Genomic DNA, 23,202 nt, shown 5'->3' on the forward strand with positions numbered 1-23,202 from the left:
GTCAGGTCCTGGCGTAGACTCCCTTGAAATAAGCCTGTTTGTTCTACCGTCAGACGGCCGTTGCCATGGCAACGGCCACTTTGGGCCTTTCCCTATGCTTAACTATGGGACTTAGTGTGAAAGCGCCTTTGGCCCGAAACCCGCACCCCCCCCCCCTTTTCTGCGGCAACTAACCTTGAATCTAACCCTAAATCACTCCTAACGTAACAACAGACACAGATTGTCTCCGTTTTAATGAAAAGAGCAGCCAGAATAGTGAATTTGATCAGATAATGAGACCACTAAATGGCCCGTTCTATAAGCCCTGTACGGGGCCTACCTAGTGGCAGGTGCCAAAGTATAAAGTTGCCGAAATCTCAGCAACCGCTTGAAAGTGGGGAAAGTTAATTGGCAGAAGTTTACATCTTTACTAGTTTTGTTGTCTGAACGAAAAAAAATCCAAGGTCAAGTTCGTTCAAGGTAGCAGAACACAGTATTAGTGGGCGAACCCCGGGGTGTATGACGCGGGTACATAAAATAGTACGGATAAACTTGTTGAAGGAGAGGTAAAAAGCCTTATTTGAGGGGCAGCCAGATATAACCTGTGCTACGTGGTCACGGAAGGTGTCGACTCTGAGACTGCATGGTTTGGATTGTGCCAGTTTTCTATTTTGTGTATAAATGCGCTCCATTACGCAACTGCCTTTCTAGCGTGAGCCGGCTGCAGTTCTGTGACCTCCGCAGAGGGGCATTTCAAAGAGGGCGTGAGAAGACGATACGCCGACAGTATTTTTTTGTTTTTTAATATATTGTGGCTTGTACCTTCAACTCAAACATATCCGATTTTGGTATTCCAAAAGTGCACCCTACTATATTTTTCATTGCGTCGAAGCTAGTCACCTTGAGGCCCTTAACTATAGAAATCCCCATAGGCCGAAAACTGTGTTCTGCTACCTTCAAAGCCCAAAGCGAGGCGTCGCTACCAACAAGATGGCGTACGAAGAGACGATTCAAACGAGTGCCGTCCAGAATCTTGGCCTTCAGCGCCACATCAACTGTCTTACCGACGACAACCGCACCACCAGGCGGAGGGCGCTGGACTCCCTTCGTAAGGAAACCGTCGACAAGAAGCTAGAGCCCACGGTGTTGCAAGGAGTCTTCGTCGAAATCTTGAAACCGGTATGTCTAGTGTTGCCCCCCTCCCCACCTGTTTGTAAATTTCAAATTTCCCGTCGACTGTGAATGGACTTTATTCATTCGTACATCACATTTAGCTGTTTCTAACGTGACCAAACGTATATGATAATTTCATAAATGTATCATCATCGTAGACTTACTTTTTTCAGTTACCAGGGTATAAACAAAGACAGTTACTCACTGCCATCAACTTGGTTTTACGAGGAGGTTGTGGGGCCCTATAATTAAGTATAACCTCCTTGCCTTGGTATGATATGTGTAATGTAATTTTCAAAACTGGGCCAGGGCCTCCTTTCGGAGTTGTGCGCCCTCGGCATTAGACACATTAGACGCGATTAGAACAATAAACACCAGTGCTCGCATATGGTCCTAGTTGGGGGCAGAATTGGGGCAGAATTGCTATCTCCGATTGCTCTGTTGGTACTTATGACAGGCAGCAACAAATTTATTGTTGTTGTTGTTGTCTCTCTAACCGCTTCAGATTCGTCAGTATCTGGTCACATGTGCTTTGAATTTAAAATATCTCTTAACATGTTTACCTTCAGGTTCTAAAGAGCTTCTCAGACCCAGTTGAGAAATGTCGAGAACTGGCCATACAGCTGGTAGACAGTTTCCTGTCCAGTGTCCCTGACCCCCCGGAAACTCTCCCCTACGTCTTCCCCACCCTGGTGCAGCGTCTCGGACAGAAGGACATCACTGAACCGTCTGAGGAACTACGACTCATGCTCGTGGAGACTTTGACGCGTATCGTCGACCTCTCGGGGCAGGAGCTCGCGGTCTACCTCGACGACATTGTGAAGATCTTACAGCGTACGATCGTGGACCCGTTCCCGGACGTGAAGAAGGAGAGCTGTCGGTGCGCAGGAAAGGTGGTGTTGTTGTTGTTGTTGTTGTTGTTGTTGTTTCTCTATCCGCTTGGTTCGTCAGATGATGGTCACATGTACTCAGTCTGTCATTTTCTCTCTCTGTGCTCTATCGCAAGTGTTCAACTCTTGATTCTTTATTCCAATTGATCGGCAGTCAGCACACAATAGGCGGTTCATCTTCTGCACTTCTCTACAGTCATACATGTACATTCTTCTGCAGTCTCTTCACAAGCCATGTGTGTGATCATTTTTCACATGTGTGTTATCATGTTCATGATAGTCATTTAAAACGTTTTGTCCCCATGATATAGTCACTCATCGCTTTTTGCAGTCTCGCCACTCCTTCTATGCTTATTTCTTCCTTTGTCCCTGCATATAAAAGTCCAGACCTCTTGTTCTCATTATAAGCTGGCCTTCATCTCTTATGCAAAGGTACGTTTCTCTTTCTAACTCCTCTCTCTCCTCTTCAAGGTGGCGATGAAGATTCCGCAGCACTTCCACATGCAGTCGGAGTCGCTGGTAAAACCACTGCTCGTCACCATCTCCCACCAGCACTCTAAAGTCAGGGTCGCTGCTATAAAGGCCATCCACACTTGTATACAGGTATGGGGGAAAATTGGGTATGAAGATCTTTAGTGCCATTTCAATTTTGAATCTTGTAATTGCTAGCTACAGGACAGGCTAATACTAGTATGTATTATGAATAAATTGAGGCCTGTAAAATTTTGCTCCACTACTGCCGATATGCCAGCCTAGTGACTTGCATGCTGTATTGTTAGTCAGTGCAGGTTGGAACTCTTAATAAATGGTATATCTGCATAACTGTAGGATTATTTTTGTGTGGCTACTCAAAGTTTCAAACAAAGTGACCAAGGCTTGCTTTTGAATTCTAAAGAAATTTGTTCTTAGCCATTCTTAAAACCGTCACTACTATAACAAATTAAACTTTAAACTTCAAGAAATGTTAATACCATTTCCAAATCATATCCAGGTGCTTGAGAAACTGGTTTCTGCTATTGATGCTGTTTAAGTAAAATTCTAGAGTGTAAACAATAATAGAAAAAGTAGAAGTTACCCACATTATGTTACTTGACACACTGTTTTTGTTTACAGTGTGGAAACAACAAGAATGTTGATGACGTGGTGTCCCACCTGGCACAGCGGCTGTTTGACGACTCAGCGAGCGTGCGGATAGCAGTTACGGAGCTGTCCGGTGGTTGGCTGTTGGACCTTCCTGACAGATACTCCTTCCACCACAAACTCATTCCACTCTTACTCTCATCTGTTAGTGGTAAGTACAAACAACTTTGTACAATGTCAACACAGTAGCTTGTGTGTTGTCTAGTGGTTAATGACATTCATTGCCTTTGGAGTATTTGGAGTTTAAACAAATTGCAAGAGTCTTTCATATGTCTTTTGCATGTTACTGGAAAGGGTCACAATCCTTAGCATTAAGCCATGGGCCACAGTTCATTGTACTTGTTGAAAAGAGCTAGGGAGATTTTCTCCAAACCTGTAGAATCGTACAGTAGGTACTGTACATTACATCTACCTTCTCTGTCAGTGTCACAACCAGTTGAAGATCAGCTCAACTGTTCGTTGAGTTTCTTGACCTTAACCGGATCAAGATAGCATTCTCTTGATTTCACTTAGGCTTAGCACATCATTAAACCATTTGGTCACTATTAGTAAATAGTATTATCAGTGCTATTTACTAGTACCCCTATATTATGTCTATACATTATGTCTATAGTTACCCCTATATTATGTGTATAGCACTGATGTATTATTTCCTCTACTAGTGACTGCCAGTGCCAATATTAACAATCAAAAGGGGGCCTAAATTTTCTTTGCTTAGTACCATATACTAGTTCATAAATTTCCCATGCTTTTATTTTCTATCTAGTCCTAAAATTTTTTGTTTTCTCCATTTATTCACTCACTCATTCATTTATTCCTTCCCTCCCTGTACAGATGATGTCCCAGAGATTGCGGACCGTGCCATGCAGCTGTGGAGGGAGGTGGGGAATAAGTACCAACAGGAGAATGAAGATGAACTCAAGGACAAGATAGACTTCACCTACTCTAAAGTAGCACACTTTCCTGAAGGGGGTGAGTTACTGAGCATTACTTGACAATTTACAGATTCCTGTGTGCCTTGGAAGAAGGCTTTTAGAAAAAATACCATGTAAGGTATGCCCTTAAATTTCTCTTTTTACAAAGGTTGTTTGATCTATCTTGATCATAACTTTGAAAACCTGAAAAGTCATCAGATAAAAATTTGTGCAAACACTGCTGTATAGCACCAGTACAGTAACTGTAACATGTAATCTTATGTTCAAATTTTTGCAATTGTGCAACTGTTGCCGACATTATGACACAAAATCACTTCACCGCGAATATTCCTTTTCATTATATATCTATTGATACATGCAGATACAGTAACTTTGCTTCAATTACAAAATTAAAACACCATGAAAACCCTGTTTCCTCTTGTATTGTAAAATTAGGTGGTATCTGTGTAAGAATTCGGTCAAATCTTGGTGTGCAGGTTTTGTTGAATCACACTTACAACATGCCCTTTACAAGCAATATGCAATGCGACATAGAAACAATAATCTGAATATGGATGCCTTAAACATCCTATTTTCATACTGTATTGATTGTTTGTTTGTTGTTTAGAAGAGAGACCAAACCTGGGCTGCAGAACTCTGATCTTCCGTAACCTGTGCTTATATTACTGATGCACTGTTTTGTTTGTTTGTTTGTTTGTTGTTCAGAAGAGAGACCAAACCTGGGCTGCAGAACCCTGATCTTCCGTGAACTGTCTAAGATCCTGCCCGCATGTCTCCGTGAGCTGGGAGACTGGGTGGTGAACACCAGGGTCAAGGCTGCCTCTCTCCTGTACACACTCCTGCTCAACTCTGAGGACTACACCACCATGCACATGGAGCCTCTACTGGCAGGGCTGTACAGGGCTTGTGCTGACGAGGAAAAACTAGTCAGAAATAAGGTAATTTTGATTTTGTAACTGTATAATATAGCAACATATTTGCAGTAAGATGAAGTTTGATACCTCCTAAGTTTGTAGCCCAATGTGTGATCTATTTTCTTGCCTGGACAAAGTAAGATGATCCAGTTTAATTTGAAAGATTTAAGGAAAAAAGAAGCCAGACTATGGTACATTTTTGTAACTTATGCACAATAAGCTGAAGTTTGTTGCCTTATAATGCCTCTTGTTTTTCTCTTGACTGGACTTACTTCTTGGCCCTATATTTATGGGTATGAGTTGCCATTCACCAATCAGATTTCAGTACAAGTATTTTGTGTATTTTTTTCGTATCCACTGGAACTACAGTAATTTTGCATAATGGGTGTGAGCTGTAGTTTGTCAATGAGATTTCAGCATTATGCACCAATAGACCAATCAGCTGCAAATGATCTGTGAGCTGTTAGTCACCAATCAGCTGACAGCATTTTGATAACTTTAATTAAGTTAGATGTAATCCACCAATCAGAGGTCGGCATACTGCATCTGAACTGTAACTGACCAACCAGGACATAGCTTTTTGTAATTGAGTTACCAAACATTCTCTCTTATTAGGTTATCAAGTCAGCAGAACTGGTGGGCTGTTTTGTGGAACCAGAGATCTACTGTCAGCTGATTCTCCCTGCGCTGGAGAGACAACCGGGAGCGAACATCCTGATGGTACTGGCAGCGATCATCAGGGGCTGTCGTCAGGAGCACATCAGAACACATCTCCGGTCTATCTGTGATACTCTGGCACTACCTGATGTCTGCAGGGCAGAGGAGGTCAGTAGTCCCTTTTTTTTCTAGAATCAGGTTGGCTAGAAAGGTATCGAAATTATACCTCATGGGTTATGCCGTATCTACATGAACCAATTGGTTGTGCAATATTTCAATATATTTTACGCCACACCAGTTCCCCAAATTCTACCTCATCGGTTCAACCTTGTTTAGAAAGCACCATGTGCAGTATCCATGTGAATCACTAGGTGGTGCAATACCAAGATATTGTATGCTACAAGAGTGTCCAAAATGCTCATCAATATTGTTTAACTTTTGAACTAACTTAAAGTTATATAGAGATATAGCAAGGCTCTTTTGAATTGGTCATTTAAATGTGACATTGTTGAAGTTGCTAAAAAAAATTCTACCAATACCTTTTTGATAAATAGCATGTACTTCTTGACATTTTGAGTTAACACCATTCTTTCCACAGCCCCATTTAAGCTGCTGTCCTGTTTACAAGCAATCCAGGCTGGCTGTCAGCAAGGGACAGAAATGCATAGTCTGCATGCCACTGTTTACTGCTGGACAGCACAATAGGTATACTAAAAGTTATCAACTAGGAACCATCCTTGTTTCCACAGCCCCAGTACCAGCACCAGCTGCTGTCCTGTGTACAGGCTATCCTGACTGTCAGTCAGCAGGAGACAGCACCGTACAGCCTGCAGCTGTTCACTGTGCTGGTCAGCACCATGGCTCTCTGTAGGGACAGTGGAGTAGTCATGGAACAGGTAATTCCAGAATTTTCCTGTGACACGATATCAACCAACACCTTACTTGAGTTTAAAACTAATTGCAGTTTTGGAAAAGAATGCTCATGAGATTTTAAAGTTTTGATTTGAAACAGTTCCCATCGGTGCACCCTCTTGAAAGAAAATTGGAAATGAAAATGATCCTTTTTCTGTGAGGTTTCAGATTTATTCCAGAGGACCGTTGTTGCACTTTGGATAAAGAATGAAAGGGGGCACTTTTGATACATCACCATACAGCATGTTAAGAAAGTACTCAATTCACCATATTTCTCCTGTAAAGAGGTCTCCACAAAATCCACAAACATAAAACTACCGCAAATATTTGAAGATAAACAGATACTGTATTTCCTTGTTCCTTTTTTCATATTACAGTAAATAAATGTTGATCTTATATCTCAACTGCCAAAAATTATCTATCATAAGACTTATTCAAATGTTTCCTCCCATAGGCTCAAAGCACCCTGCAGCAGCTGGCAGATGTCCAGGCACTGTCAGGTGTGCAGCAGCTGTACACCAGTCACATGCAGCAGGTGCTTCAGGTGCTGGAACCCTCCCACTCACACTGGACCACCCTGTCTCCAGAACGAGTCATCTTTGACACTCTCTTATTACAAGCAGGTTAGTGATAATGTGTTTCTCTCTAAATATGTGTTTTGCATTGCTAACATTATTAAAATCTTAATGTACTTTAAACCTACACTATTAGATAACCAAATATGATAGACTACCCTAGACTTTTAGACCCAAATTCTACCACATGAGCCACACATTCTTTACTAGACTTTTTAACATTTCAAACTATTGATTTTGAACTAAACGTGCATGAAGAAGTGAAAAATAAATGTATTACAAAGACAAAAACTTTCTTCTACTGTTGCTGTTAGTGCTAAAATATGGGTCTGATACATATCCGGAGTAGATTGTCATCTTTATTTGCCATTTCAAATGTGGTAAAGATGGATTCAAAAGCTAAGAAAATAGATGGATATCTTCTTACTCAAATCCTTTGTATACAGAGAACTAGCCATTATAACAAAGAGTGATTGTATTCTAAATTGTTTATATTTTTATTTTGTTTTCTTGTGTTTATAGGTCCAGTTGTAGGAGACCTTCTACCCCAGATAATCCCCATCATGGAGACTAATGTACATCCAGACAAGGACCATGAGCTACGTCTCAAGTTCTTCACTCTGTTGTCTAAACTACTCATCAATGCAGGTAATGGTATGAAATTATTTGAAGTATCTTAAAATTTTGTTATTAAAAAATTTAATGAGACTGAGAAACAAAGAAGTGTTCAATTTGAGAGACAGTTTTTAAGATTCAGCTCAGATGGAAGGATGATGAAATTATTGTCCGTCCCATTATGTGAATTTTTTGTCCTAGATGAAGGAACAGGTCCTGGAGATAGCTCTTGTTTCAAGGTATTCCTTTTGGAATGACACTGTCAGCCTGAAATTGTACTATTCTTAGCAGGATGAAAAGCATCTTGAAATACTCAATCTGTCTTATAGTTTTACAAAAAGATACCTTTTAGGTCCAACTGTTTGACTTCACAATGTAACAAAGGCTGTTTCTAATTCTGTTTATAGGCATTTACCCAAAACAATAAATAGTGTTAGATTCAATATGATGAATTATTATGATTTGACATGAGTTGCTGTATCCTTGATAGTTGGTGGAAGTAAAATATTTGGAGCATTGTTTTGAGCATGTGTCCATATTGTTTTCCAGAGAACACAGTAAATGCATCAGGAAAGTTCGGAGAGTTTGCGCTGGGCGTGGTAGAGCATATGATCCTGGTGAACTGTGTGTGGCAGGCGGGGAGGACAGCTGGAGCCATCCGTACCATCGCTGTGTCCAGTCTGTGGGCACTGCTCAAGAGTGGGCTACTGTCTGTACAGCAGGTACTGTAAATTCTCTTATTTTTGTGTAGACATAATTTGCGGTAGAAGGGATAGGAGGTCTTTGTATAGTTTAAAGTTTGTTATTGAAACTATTCTGTAGTCTAGGAGTAATTTGCAATGCAGAATGCAGGAAAGGTCAAATTTAAGATATCAAACTTGAACATTTAACTTGAAATTCCTTCTCATGTCTTTCAGTGTATAGGGCAGTGTCAATGTGCATTTCTTTTCTATAGCTATTTTGCCACACAGTTGTAAATTAAAGCTGCGTGACTGGTATAACTAGGGGCTAATCCATTAAGTATTGTACTCTTCAATCCCTGTACTGAGTTCTAAGCAAGAAAGCAGTTTTAATCATTTTTAGAATAGACCCTATTCCAGTTACAGCAGCCATTTTGATTTTCAGGGGTCATCCAGGGTCATTGCACCACAATGAGGCCGCCGGATTAAAAGCATGTATTGTAGTGTATTTAAGTCTTGGTGGGGCCACTGTACCAATCCCTGACCTCCCAAATACGAACTAGATACTCTGCCCAAAATGTAAAATACTTTGTACTAATATTGTTTACCTGGTAAATTTCATTTATCTCTTGTTTTAAAGGCGAACACAATCATGGATGACATGCTGACCCAGCTGGTGTCCCTGCTTGACGATGACGTACAGTCAACACGACTCATCACCTGCCGCGTGCTCAACCACCTCCTCAACCTCTGCGGGACGACCTTCGACCCCGACCGCCTCAACAAGGTGTATCCGGAGCTCCTCAAGCGATTGGACGACAACAGCGACGAGATTCGCGTGGCGGTGGCGAAGACTTTCTCCACGTTTTTCGCCTGCATCGGTGATGACTACGATAGGACGTTGTATAAGGCACATCTAGAGTTCATGTTCAAGGGGCTTCTGGTTCATCTGGACGATACAGATGAAAGAATACAGGACAACATGTTAGGTAAGCTACTGTACAAATTGTCTAACGGTAGTGACTGGGGACTGAGGGATTTATGGTAACCAAGTAAAATCACCGTGTTTCCCAAAAATTGTGTTTCCCAAAATAAAATGCAAATATGCTACATCATCATTCTTTATACCAATCCTAGTGCCAGACTATTCTGTAAGGGAAGTGTTTGATGGACTAAACAGATGAATACCAGCGTAATGATATTAAAACAGATAGAAATAGATATATGGATTTTTTGTGATAAATACATTTCACGCTGGTCCGTTGCTAGGCTATTCTTCTCGTTGCTATGCTAATAGGCCACACCCACAGGCGGGTCTGAAGTGCCGCACGGCATATATACAGAAAGCAGCAGAAGTATTTCCCAAGATTACGATCGACTAGTTTATGATATAAATTAACAAAAGTATATACATGATACATGAAAATGTCAGCCTTGAAACGACGTAAAACTTTTAAAATGTCAGTGTAATACAGTGCTCAAATCCCCGCTTTTACGGGACGTGGCAAAAGTCACTTTCGGTCGCTTAACTCTGAACCCCACCGACTTTTTTTTCTCATTTACGTTGGAATCAAGCATTTATACCCTTATCTAAGCTCAAACTTTCTAAAATCAATTTCTACTGTGTAGTTTCTTATGTCTGATACATTTAAAATCCTGTTCATATTTACCGATATTTTTTTCTCCCATAATTCCTGAACGCACCGATAGAAAAACAAATACGAAAACCAAGATGGCGGGCGGCTTTTCCTCTTTCAAATGGAGTAGTTTTTGTTTCATTTTATCGGTAGGATCGGAAGATATCGGCCAAAATATGAAATGTGCACTTTATTCAGTGTTTCCACGCTGAAAAAGAGATGTTTTGAAGCTATAATGAGGCGGTGTTGGCATAGATGACAGAGCCTTATTAGCGCCCCTTTGTCTTCGCGGGCACTTTCATGCAAATCATCTCTTTGTGCCTGTGCTGGGAGCAGGGTTTTCAACTGTAAATCAAAGTCTCTGAAATCGTTTGGTGTGTGTATTCAGTATTTTTGCCCTGTAAGTTGCAAGCAAGGAGTTTTGGTCAAATCTGCTTGTTTTAAGCTAGTTTTGGACGAACCACTTTTTTTTTCACTATCGTTCCGTAATTTGATTTGATTGTGTATTAAACGCAACTATATTCTGGGCATCGGTTACATGAATCAGACTTAAGTTTTCATCCTCCTAAGTTGTGTGTGTTTTGTGTATGCTTGTGTATTTTTCCTTCTTTATTCTGTTTTTGGGTCGAGTTTTCGTGACCGCTTGGGAAATCAAACATGGCGCCCGCCGGTTCATCTCAGGTCAATGGGATAGTCTACTGTATTGCGGTGGGAAATGTTGCGTGCGGTTTCGGATTGTTTTCTTTATTAAACTAAACAGAACGTTAGTTAATTCATTTCAGGACTTTTTTTTTCAAAATGACCAGAACACATTTCAAAGAATATGTGACTCAATTAGATAATTGGTCTCAAAATAAATGGTGCCTGTGTTTTTTTAATGTACAACTCACCCATGCTGCCACAAATCGATGTTACCCAAGCGGGATGATTGTAGTCAAGAACTGACGGCGTCGGTAATTCGTAACAATTTACAAAGCACCTTTTTGAAAAGGCCTAAAATGCCAGTTCAGGATTACAAATAAACTTTAAGGTTGGTCTACAACCTGGGCAATGATTGGAGAGAAAAACATACAAACTGGGACTGGCCATGGACTGTCTTAATAAATGGTGTCTTCTGTTTGAGCACAGTGGCGCTCAGTGCAACCAAAACGTTCCATCTGTTGCGCTATCTTGTTCTATTTTATCGGAAGGAACTTTCAAACCGTATCCTGTCAATAATTTGTCGCTGAAAAGTGGCTTGGTAAAGCTGTTTATATTACAAATACGTTCAGTTTGGAATATTTTACTACTACTAGCGCCATGTTGAATCTTTTGCCGTCGAAACCCAGCACTAGTAAATCGTCCAACTTCACCAGCGGCGAGCTGACTGATATATATATATTTTTTTGATGATGGAATATCTTTGGGTATTTTGACCATAAGATGGACAAAACTATACTGAAAATCCTGTTGGTTTTGAGTCAGGCAACGAATTGGTATTGTTAAAACGTGCTAATGTAATAACAATTGAAACCAGCGGCAGGTAACGCATATGAATAGCGACGTTGACACAGGGGAGATATCGTAACATAAACATTACTACGGCCCGCCTTTTAAATTTTCAACCAATCACGGACAGTTTCCAATGGAGACAACAGTGATTGACACCTAATTAACATCAATATTCATGTCCCACAAGTGGGGATTTTTCATGCCCTTTTGGACCATCGTGTTTTGTATTTTTGAGAATTTGACATGTACGTAATACTATCAGACTGTTTTAAACCATTATCTACTATGCCCCTCTAGGTGTACTGAAACAGGCAGCAACAGTACATCCCTCCCTCATGCAACAAGAGATCACAGCAGTCAAACATAAACACAGGACACCCAAGTACTGTGATGAGCTACTGCAGCACATACAGGCACTGCCCAGTGATACCCAAGACAGCTAAGTTTCAGAAAACACCTGCAGCAGGCACTAAATTTGTTACAGTTAAACCACCTAATTTACAAGTAGCCCTTTCAATAAAGTCGAACATGCACTAATCCAACGTCCTTGATTGAACTATGCACATTATGTTATGTCCTGGTTTAATGAAGAACTATACACAAAAAATGCACAACACCTGTTTGCCTTAAAGACCTTTAGAATCTTCAAATTTGTATATAGCATTAAGTTTGGAAGTAGTGTTATTCAGGAGGTTAAAAAACGTTTGCAACCTCCTTGGTATTATACACATATTCTTTTATGTAAGAGATATTCACAAAAATACAATATACAATATTCAATTACAATATTGAAGCCATATGGAGAACTGAATCGCTTTGTTGTTAACTTCTTACTTTTGTACTTTGAGGCAGAGTTGTTGAAATAAGACTATTTTTTGTATTATGTAGTTAATTAACAGGTGATAATGTTGATGTTGTCCAAACTTTTACCTTTTTGTTTCAAATAAATCTATTGATGAATAAAATTGCTTGTACAACCATGTTTCCACTATAGGGCATATTACTCTTTCACATCAATGACTTGCTTCATGCAAATGCATATTGCAATGTTCTTTGCCTCTCTTTTTGAAGAGCATAGTAGATAACTCTTGTCTATATGTAAGTTTTCTCTCCATCTAGATAGTAATTTCAATAACAAAGTTAATTTAGTTGCAAAGAAACATTAAACCTATATGAAGATGATTCTAGATCATTTACATAGTATTACCATATTGTTGTCTATTGAAACAGAGACAATCAAGAATCAACCACNGACTATGTTTTTGCAAGTTCTTTATTATTTTGTATGCCTTCTTCATTTGAACAAACAAGCGTCAAGCCTGCGAATATCAATAGGCTTGGTTTATGACTTCAACAGCATACATGTATACTTGGCTGATATGTCCCACTAGGACGTACAAACAGCGCACGTCAGTTCGTCTCCGCTCACGTACGGTGCACAAGGTATGCTTCCGCCGTTCACGCATCTAACTTCTACGGGATAGAGCATAGCGGCCGTCCCTTGATCGTAGCTGGTCCAGAAAACGTAGTCGGCATTCTCGTCCATGCAGATGAACCGGGTGCGTTTCTGTCCGTATTGGCTCGTCATCATGTAGCCAGTGTACTCGATGTTCCATCCCGAGGGGCACACGTTGCGGGCGGGTACGGTGTAGGTGGTGCTACGTGACGGGACCCTACAGACAGTGCAGGGCGGATCGTGCTTGTAGAGCTGGTTGTATGGTTCGAAGTCGTTGGTGTAGTACTGACTCCCGTAGAGTAGGCCACGGGTGGACTGTGAACCCGTTGCAGGTGTGTCGTAGGTTGGTTGGTAGGGCATGCAGAGGTAGTTAGCACCGCCCCCACTGTGAGCGTAGTGTGATCCACCAATGACCCCTGAGATAAAAATAAAGGAAATGAAAATAACTTTTAAGTTAAAGAATCTCTCGGTGGACTGTAAAGGTATGTAAATTTTAGTATGTGGGTAGGTATTGCTACTATTGGAAATACTAAAATGATCAGGGTCGCCCCCGGAGGCTGTTCGTTGTATTGCAGCAGAACTTTTCTATTTGCTGTCCTGGACATGCTGTGGTCTTGATATTCTGTAGCAGATACATGTAGCTTTTGATGTAAGGCGATACCACTTCAAGGTTTGTTCCCCCTAGCAGCTTGTTCTGTAGCTGCAGGGACATTTTTGTCATTTCAAGAAGGATAACTAAACAAAGCTGAATTGCAAGTCACACCTGGATGGACGCAACTCTTTTCTACACATGTTCTTTCACGTGCTCTCCTCCAACAGGGGACCTTCATTTAAAGTCCTGTCCGAGGGGGACGCCCTTAACTGAAGCTAAGAACTACTCTTTTTTTTCTCTGAGTGAAGTGGAGTAAATTTATGCCTTTCGAAACACAATATCGGATACGAATTGCCGTAGCAGTATTAGATTATAATGTTAGACAGATCGTGCAACTTAATTGTCAAGCCGCGCGTACCTTCATAGACCAGTTCTGCATGTTGAGGGCACGTTTTCCGTCCCCATCTCACGTAGGTCACCGAAGCAGCTTGGTGGACGGAATTTGAACGCAACTGACGCTTCTCGATGTCATCATCGACGTCTGTTTGAAAGATTCAGAATAATAAGGTTAAGGTTCTTTGTTTCTGTCAAAGATGCTATGACATTACTGTCGTACGTACACAGATATTATTACTATGGATGGCATTAACAATGATACCGCAATCGTACTGTAATGTTCAGAGAAACAAAGTAAATTACAGTGTGTTATCATTGTGATCGAGCAATATGTACAAAGAAACGATGGACTCAAGTTGAGCAACCTAAGCGTAGAAGAGCTAATACAAAGTAATAAAATATTTGAAGTAGAACCGATACAAAGTTGAGAGCAAACGTCCAGATTACCACTAAAGGACAATAGGGACACAAAATAAGTAAAAACCTTTTATGAGTAATTTACATCATTTCATCGTTGACACAGACAGAAGACAGCCAAGCGTCATTCAAAATTGAAATTTGTTTATCATTGTCAGATTAAAGGTATTTTGCCTAACAGTGTGTCCGATAACTTTAGTGCTTGAGATATTATTTTCGAACCAACAGATATCCTATCACTTGCAACAAACTCCAATACCTATATCTACAATGCGCTCATTTTCGCCGTTGTCCATCGTACTGGCTACATCTTTGACTTCAACTGAGTCCATTTCCATGCTTTTCCGAATCGACGCTGCTTCATTCTGCAAGTAGAAAATGTTTCCACGGTTTGTAGGCCTAGTTCATAACACGTCATTGAAATACATTATGTACGAGGAGCGATGACATTTTAAAACTCACAAACCCGCTCATGTATTCTTTAATTGTTGTCGCCAATTCCCTATTCGTGCTCCCGTAGTTGGGACAGTATAATCGAAAAATACAATTGATGTAGTCTGGTTCAAAATTTTATTTCGATATCTTAAAACATGGTAGTTAAAACATAATCATAACATATACAGAAAGATTGTCATTGATAAATAGAACGAATGATCAAGTGAACTAATTGTTCACAACACTGAGCACCTTCATAGCGGCCAACCGTCTTGTGACATCTTCGACTTTTTCCAGCAGGGCATTGACGAGATGTAAATCAGTCTCCTGGCATCTGCATGTGACGAAAGTCATCAGCAATACCAAAACGCATGCTAGCAAGAACCTAGCCATTCTGCTATAGCCTTGTATTATGAACTTGTTCAATTTTCTCTAATAAAGTTTAGGTTGGGAACTGTACCTGTACCAGTAGACAGCTCTTTTCACCAGTATTGACTTACTATATCAATAAAATTACGCACATGGCAGAGGAAATATTTGAGCTGTCATAAGGTTATCAATGGCCATATCCGGAAGGTGCCGCCGCTGGTAAATTTACAATCAAGTTGGTCAGGAAACGATAAAGTTGTTTGTCACTCCACCTGGAGTTCTCTCACAGGTTTCGTCTAAAGTTTATCCAAAGATAATATACTGGTCTTCTGTATTAACTAGATATTTGAATGAAGTTTAAAGAAGGTCTATTTCAGTCAAAAGATGCAGTTGATTATATATATATATGAGTTTGCTAACTACCATCCACTGACAAAATGTTACATATAATGTGATGATATGTTTTGTGTAATCTTGACCCCACCAGTCTTGCAGGCATTGATGTGTATCGGACTCTTAATTTGTCGCATTACTAGGTCTCTAGTTTATCTCATAGTCAATATGTGCATACCGGAAGGCATTTATATGTACATATCGTAAAATCATACAATGTCTTTGCTGGAGAGTATCACCGACGATATTGACTTATGAATGAACTGTTATAATAAAATGCATTATTTGTAAGATGTATATATTCTCACAAACAACATATCGCAACAGGCATTTGCATGAAAAACGAAGCTAAGAGATTTTGGATGGCACAATAATAATATTCACTGCATCCATACGTAAAGCTGCTCCAATTGGCGAATTTCACACCAATTTAGATTGCTTGTGATAGGGTTGTTGGATTATCCAATCTGCGAATCGCGCGCATAATATCACGGCCACAAACCACTAGAAAAGGGCAGCATTCAGATAACAGCGCGTCACCAGCAAAACAAGAGGCAATATAGTACGTAAAAACTACCACCGGAGGTTGCCGTGACGCCTAGGTAAACATGCGCATTGTAAACAACTCAAACCTCTGGAGTCTAGTTACATTTTGAAGGTTACGCAGTTGCGTACGCGACCAAAGTCTTTTGTTACAAGATGTGGCTACTAGTATTCGCTGGATTTCTTTGGGTTGCTGGAGTCAACTGTACCGCAACAGACAAAATCACACAACACATTCTGTCTGATGTTGTTGCTCTAGCATCGGAGTTAGAAGAACTGAAGGTGAGAAATACTACTATATATTATTTAGATAATAATACTGTTTGGTCAAGTTGGAAAACTTGAAAGACGTAGTTGGGGCGCACTCAAGTTGACAAACATATTACCACCACCACCCTTCATAAGTACAAAAGACATAAACGTTAGCAAGATTATAAGCTGGAATACAAAATTGTAACGAAATATGATGACCATACTTGTTCCAAGGACGATATGCTTCGTAGACTGCATTCTTTTCTACTGTTCCATAAACACTGAATGTGAACTTAGACTTGGACTAATATATTTTGTATTTGAACTTGAATTTAATGAAATAAACTTTCCATGCAGTATTTCTGTGTAGTCCTGTAGACATATCGGTCAGAGAAGTCCAGCCTGTTCCGCTGTTTTGTCTCAGCAGTGAGTCTTTATGACCACACTGTATGTAGAGTATTTTTCAATGTTGCTATTGGAGAACAGACAGAGAGAGATAACATTTTTTCTTACCAATTTTTTTCTTTATCTATAGCAAGATGTGGCCTGGCTGAGAACGATGAGACACATTGAAGAGGAAAACGGTGGGTCCTCGTAATTTTTTTTACCTTCTTTTAGACAGCCGTTTCCCGACATTTGCTGCTACTTGCCGGTCATGTTGAAAAAAAGTATTTCGTTTTATTAGGGCGAAGCGGTAGGCAATTGTCACCGAGAGTCAACAACACCGGACCCGTCTATACGACATACAACATCTGGGGAAGGAGACACTGCCCTACGTCTTCCGAGGAGATATACAGCGGTGAGATTAAACATGAGATTATAATTAGTTCATTAATGTTCACAAAAACACACATGCAGAAGCTCTTGAGCAGTAGAATCTGCTATATGTAGACAGGTGGTCACTATATACACAGGATTCTAAATTAGTGGCGGACTAGGGTCATGTAGTATAGCGAGAACAATATACTATTCTCCTAGCATTTTAACTTTGATATAAACGGGCGTTGTTGGTGCTCACGTCTGAGATAAAGGAAGCTAGACCTTCATTCAAAGCTTTACAAAATTTGCTATGACTTGCAATCTAACATGCACCTAATTCTTAGTTTTTTTTACTACCGTATGAAAATATGGACGACTCATAGATACATTGAAGGGCATCCAGTGCATAAAATCGAAATCAAACACTTCATTCATGTTATCATATCAAGTAACGTCTTCATTCAATAAAGCCTTCAAATCCAACTAGTTTGCATTCCTACATTTCCCAAAAGCTCAATTGCTGATAGGAGAATTTGGGCCAATTGTAACTTTGAGCAAAGAGGTTGCAGTTCCTTAGCAGTAACTCTAACATTAGCCGCTTGATAACACTTTGAATACGGTACGTTGATGAAATAAAATGTACGCGAAACAAATGAAACAGTATTGTGTTATGATGATAATACTGACTATATGTGTCTACATTTTAATTCAAAGTGTTCGAATATTTTTTTATATCGCAACTGCATATCAATGGTTGTAACCCTATGTAACAAACCTACCATTTGCAAGCTTCATGGTGACATATTCAAGTTTTTACCGAACAACACATAATATGTGTCTCAGTAGTAACTGCTGAAAAAGTAAACACAATGATATTGTTTATGTAGGAGTTGCAGGAGGCGAATACTACTCCCATACCGGAGGAGCCTCCGATTTCCAGTGCTTGCCAATGGACCCTATCTACGCACGGACAGCACCCAATGAGCAGAGCACCAGGGGACTGATGTACCCGGTACAGTACATGGGGAGCTGGCCTAACAACGCCGCCTACACCGCTTCTGTCAATCACGACGTTCCCTGCGCTGTGTGCCGGGCTCGCCGCTCAACCCACATCACTGTACCAGCCCGTAACGTCTGTCCTAGCGGGTGGACGCTAGAGTACAAAGGTTTCCTTTTGGCAGCGTATCAACACAGTTCGAGTTACGATCGTTCACAGTATATCTGTGTTGACGAGCTATTTGAGACAGTTCCTTCGACAGGATCCAGTGTATATGCAGCCCAGCTTTTCCCTGCAGAGGGCAAATGCACCTCAGGCGGCGGGCTGCCATGTTCACCTTACATTGAGGGGTATGAGCTTACCTGTGCCGTCTGTAGCATCTAGGTATTTCTCTAAGTCACACCGTGGCGGGGATCAATAAAGATACAAGCACGACTGTACCCCTCAAACTTGTGTCTATCTCTTCAATGTGTAACTGTCTATTTAGCGAAAGCACACATTCACAAAGGTTCATACGCTTCCACAAAAATGTACTCTCCAAGCAGAGGTTGTTTGGGGAGAATTGTGACATTCTTATCATATGCCGCCTGAAGCGTGGGAAAACGCGTTATGCAATGAGAAGGTCACAGCTTCCCCATCAACGTCTGTTTAATTTAAAGAGAGCAAAAATAAATGTTCCAAAATATGACTTGAAATGCCCTAAATCAAAATGAAGGGCCGACTAGTAAATAAGTAAGCAATACCTTTTTAGGACATGCACAAAAATGTGCATGCCCTAAATCAAAATGAAGGGTCGACTAGTAAATAAGTAAGCAATACCTTTTTAGGACATGCACAAAAATGTTTTTCTTGACTTTAACTGTTTTGCCTCAGTTTCTTATTCTATATTATTGAATCATCCTTGATATCATTAGGAAACTCAACATCTCTCTAATTATGTATTAAGCGTAAAAGACACAGATTTGGTTCGTGACAGAGAGGTATAGTAAAAAGCATCGCGCTGTTTTAGTTACGTTTACATGTCCTAGACAGGGAAAAAGAAATACCAAATGATAAGACATCACTGGTTTGGTCAACATCCTTTTATTCTTCTTGCCACTTTTCAATTGATACCTCCGACGACATTTATATTGAACAAACAGAGCACGTTAGCTCATTCCCTTCGACATACGGGCCACAAGGAATACCACCCCCGTTGGTACATCGTCCTTCGACGGGGTATAGGAGGGCTCCATTTTGGTCGGGACTTGTTCCAGGTACGAACTCGGCGTCCTTTTTGACACAGATGAATTCATTTCTGGCCTGGTTGCTGTAGGCTGCAGACATGAGGTACCCGACGTACTCCGTTGTCCAACCGGTAGGACAGGACTCCTTCGCCGGCAGCATCATGCTGGTGCCCCGCGGGATGAGACAGACTGCGCACGGTGGATCTTGTTGGTTAAGAGACGATAATGGAGGGAAGTCGCTGGTCTCGTATTCCGCGCCGTAAAGATACGCCCGGTCAGACTGTGAGCTGGGTTGTGCGTCCTGGTAGATAGGCGTCATGGGCATGCACCAGAGATTAGTGCCGCTACCGTAATAGCTGTAATAAGCGCCACCGACAACGCCTGTAAACAATTGTAAACAATTGACCTTTGACGTCAGATTGTCGATTAGTGGATAGAGAAAAGCGTGAACGGGTTCGATTTATTCGTTTTGCCCAGTCACACTTTCACAAAATATCTTGTAGACTTATTCCCCTCTCTTGGACTTTTTGAATACATTTCTTCACTGTTCTTGTTTTCATGAATATAAATAAACAATTTAGATAAGTTGTTTTGTTGAAAAGTACCTAAGACATGTTTCTGAGACAAAAGATCATAACCTTTCTTTCCCGTCTTCAATTTTTAAGTACCAAGCGGTAATTCATAATGGCATTTTAGGTAAGCGACATGAAGAATTACTATATAGGCTTCATAATGAATCAGTAAAGACAATGTCGTTGTATTACCGTCATAGACGAGGGAACCATCTCCAGGGCATGACTTGCTTCCCCAGTGAACATAGGTGGTGACGACTCCACCGGAAGACGCAAGTACGGCATTCCTCTTCCTCATCTGTCGAGCATCTTTAAAAACCAACAAAAATCGATTATTATTACCAAGTACATAAATACAATGATCTTATTTGTAACTTTAGGCTAGTACATGTATGCACATGTATGTTACCTAATAACATAACGCAGAAAATTGACAGACAAAGAACTGTATGAACTTGATATTGTTATAATTTGAATGATGTCAAAAGGGTTTGCACCTTCGTCTTCTTGAATGTCGCCAGTTTGCAGCTTCTTTAACTCCATCTAAGGAAATGACAAATTTGATACTATTTTAGACTTTATTTTCCCTCGTAAGCCGCTAATAATCTACAGTAACATTCTCCATACGTAGTTGTCACGGATGACAAGCGATAGCATAATAAAAGATAGAACCTGGCCCCTAACTTAAGTTCTCCATGACCAGAAAAGAATAGAAAGTTAAAAACATTGCACGAGATGCCTTACCTCTGTTTTCTCCACTTCGTCCACCAGTTGGTTGGTATAGGAGACTAGATCCGCCAGGTTCATGTGACTGACCACAGGAGATATATCAAGTTCTCCAGAATGTGCACATGATGATGTCACTGCGATACAGAAGACCAGAAGAAATACCCGAAACGGCATCTTTCTTTCTAGTATACTACAAGACTCACGATTATTCCAAGATGTTTAGCATGAGGGACATGGAAGTGGGACGCCGCAAGACTTAGATAAGTCTTTTTGCGCAGGTTCGAACAATGTGTCAACACTGTGAGCGTATTGACCATTGAAGTGTTTCCATTGCAAGCCAACGGAAACTTCTTATCTACCTGGCACCCGATGGGAAGTCCACAGACGCTTTGTACAAACAGCGTACACACTCAATCCATATAGACTGTATAACTTGATATATACATATATTATTAACTAGATAAGCGTCCAGCAGGTGTTGGTGCCTAAGCAAAAACAAAGAATTTCACATTTCTTGCAGTTCTTGTTAGTTTCAAGAGGAAAAGAATTCAGTATGACTGTCAAGCGGTCACTAATAGCAATCTTTGTTGTTACGTTTTCTTTTGTCGGGGCGACATTTGAAGAGGAGGCTGACAACCTTCCACCAGACCTGCCGACGGTACGTAAAATTTCAACAAATATGTATCTTTGAATAATTCCAAATTGCCCGTTCTACCTGTCCATAGTTGATGGTGACGATGTTAACCAGACATACAGTGTATGAGGACAAAACTACAAAACAGGGTGGACTTACAGCTTGCTTGCTTTTTCTAGGAACCTGAATGGCACGACGTAATTCCACTCGGTCAAGATGTCGAAGATCCTGCTTGGCAGAGTGACCAAGGTACTAAACAGTCTGTAAAATCTATTTTTAATAGAACGTAACGTACATAATGGCAAATTTCAACGTATTTCGGCGTTACTCTTATTCATTAAGCCCCTTCTGGCACCGCGCTCTCACTGCGACCTAAAACGGATGTATGTAATCTTCGATTTCATACTGGGTATATCATTAAAAAAAGCAAAAATGTGACTGAAAAGACATTCAACGATTGATCGATTCGTCGATTGATCTGTCAAATATTAGGTCGTAGAGAGAACGCGACGACAGCGTAAAGGAGGATAATAATTATAATGATAGTCATTTGTATTTTTTCGTCAGTGTCCATCGAATCAGTTTGCCTTGAAACTCGTTAAGATATAATATTGACCCTTCAACATTGCTGAGATATTACTTACGTCTATTATCCTCTAAGCGTCAGTTGTTTTGCACTATAACAGACATATTGCCCGGCAGAGAGCGCGTAGTTCGACAGCATTCAGGCACGGTATCTACCACCTACACCCGGTGGGGGCGGAAGGTCTGTCCAAACGGAGCAGAGCTGGTATATGATGGTAAGTATACTATAATAATGAAAAAGGATGCCTACGTGCCATACTATAATATGGATAGATAGATAGACATACATATACATATACAAGACACAATGTTTCCTACAGCTACAAGATATTGTCACTTAATTAAAGGCTTTTCAATACCAGTACGGAAGACCAATTACTTTCATACACACCAGCCCTAAAGTTTACATCATCTAGTTCACAGTTGGCGATATAGTCTTGTGCAGAGTCTTGTGCAGCGTTGGTTGCGCAAGACCGCAACGGAGGTTAGCTAATTAATACGCATGCGCTTTATTCTCCATCTTTACTGGAAATAACGAAATATCGCATTGTCGTAGTTATTTGAATGTCTGATTCCAAATGATGTCATGTAGGCGTGATGGCTGGGTCAGGGCACACGAAGAGCGGCGGTGGAGCAGACTACCTCTGTCTTCCCATCGTCCCACAGTACGGCAGCACAGTCGCAGGATCTCAAAGCAACAGAGACCACCTGTACGGGGTAGAGTATGAGACAAGCGACTTCGACCCCGCCTTCCGTGACGTAAATCAGCACGATGCCCCCTGTGCCGTGTGTAGGGTAGTCAACAGGGGGTCTAGCCTTATGATCCCAGGGTGGAATAGCTGTCCCCCCGGGTGGGTAAGGGAATATTCTGGGTATCTAATGTCTGCCCAGTTATACACACATACCTATTCCTCCAGCAGTCATCACCGTACCCAGCACATATGTGTAGACGAGCAGCCAGAAACAGTGTACTGGACTAGTAGTAGCCAGGACGGTGCACTGCTCTACTTTGTAGAAGCACGGTGTACCGCCGGCGGAGGAATCCCATGCGGCCCGTACGAAGACGGCAATGAGCTGACATGTGCGGTCTGTACAGTCTAACACAATAAAAGTCAATGATTCCGATGGTTTCAACAAGGAAATCTTGTCGACTCTTCGTTTGACTCGTGTCTTTATCACTGTCCTTTGGCACAATGCTTTATTCAAATATACAATGTACAGTTTGTATCTCTGACGGTTTTTCTAAATC

General features: G+C 40.8%; 5 protein-coding genes across 5 annotated transcripts; 3 read left to right on the forward strand and 2 right to left on the reverse strand.

The window, feature by feature from the left end:
• Positions 1–948: 948 nt before the first annotated feature.
• LOC118429417 (dynein assembly factor 5, axonemal-like) lies at positions 949–12,041 on the forward strand. Its single transcript, XM_035839903.1, has 13 exons — positions 949–1,158; positions 1,722–2,045; positions 2,514–2,645; positions 3,156–3,333; positions 4,017–4,154; positions 4,823–5,055; positions 5,647–5,856; positions 6,438–6,584; positions 7,055–7,223; positions 7,698–7,823; positions 8,340–8,512; positions 9,111–9,459; positions 11,896–12,041. Exons 1-13 carry the CDS (start codon positions 970–972, stop codon positions 12,039–12,041), a joined length of 2,514 nt encoding a protein of 837 aa, XP_035695796.1. The 5' UTR covers positions 949–969.
• A 944-nt stretch (positions 12,042–12,985) lies between these two features.
• LOC118429343 lies at positions 12,986–15,362 on the reverse strand. The gene is made up of 4 exons (XM_035839824.1): positions 15,147–15,362; positions 14,719–14,824; positions 14,065–14,187; positions 12,986–13,470 (listed from the first exon to the last, which is right to left on the reverse strand). The coding sequence occupies exons 1-4, from the start codon at positions 15,285–15,287 to the stop codon at positions 12,986–12,988; spliced, it is 855 nt and encodes a 284-aa protein (XP_035695717.1). The 5' UTR covers positions 15,288–15,362.
• Positions 15,363–16,205: 843 nt separating this feature from the next.
• On the forward strand, positions 16,206–18,627 carry LOC118429320 (short-chain collagen C4-like). The gene is made up of 4 exons (XM_035839802.1): positions 16,206–16,481; positions 16,987–17,035; positions 17,137–17,250; positions 18,098–18,627. The coding sequence occupies exons 1-4, from the start codon at positions 16,356–16,358 to the stop codon at positions 18,589–18,591; spliced, it is 783 nt and encodes a 260-aa protein (XP_035695695.1). The 5' UTR covers positions 16,206–16,355; the 3' UTR covers positions 18,592–18,627.
• A 680-nt stretch (positions 18,628–19,307) lies between these two features.
• Positions 19,308–21,054, reverse strand: LOC118428378 (short-chain collagen C4-like). Its single transcript, XM_035838415.1, has 4 exons — positions 20,750–21,054; positions 20,503–20,548; positions 20,198–20,314; positions 19,308–19,814 (listed from the first exon to the last, which is right to left on the reverse strand). Exons 1-4 carry the CDS (start codon positions 20,906–20,908, stop codon positions 19,333–19,335), a joined length of 804 nt encoding a protein of 267 aa, XP_035694308.1. The 5' UTR covers positions 20,909–21,054; the 3' UTR covers positions 19,308–19,332.
• A 54-nt stretch (positions 21,055–21,108) lies between these two features.
• Positions 21,109–23,062, forward strand: LOC118428379 (short-chain collagen C4-like). The gene is made up of 4 exons (XM_035838416.1): positions 21,109–21,392; positions 21,548–21,617; positions 22,055–22,168; positions 22,546–23,062. Exons 1-4 carry the CDS (start codon positions 21,288–21,290, stop codon positions 23,052–23,054), a joined length of 798 nt encoding a protein of 265 aa, XP_035694309.1. The 5' UTR covers positions 21,109–21,287; the 3' UTR covers positions 23,055–23,062.
• Positions 23,063–23,202: the final 140 nt, after the last annotated feature.

This window comes from Branchiostoma floridae, chromosome 13 (genome assembly GCF_000003815.2).
Source record: "Branchiostoma floridae strain S238N-H82 chromosome 13, Bfl_VNyyK, whole genome shotgun sequence".
NCBI classification, from domain to species: Eukaryota; Metazoa; Chordata; class Leptocardii; order Amphioxiformes; family Branchiostomatidae; genus Branchiostoma; species Branchiostoma floridae.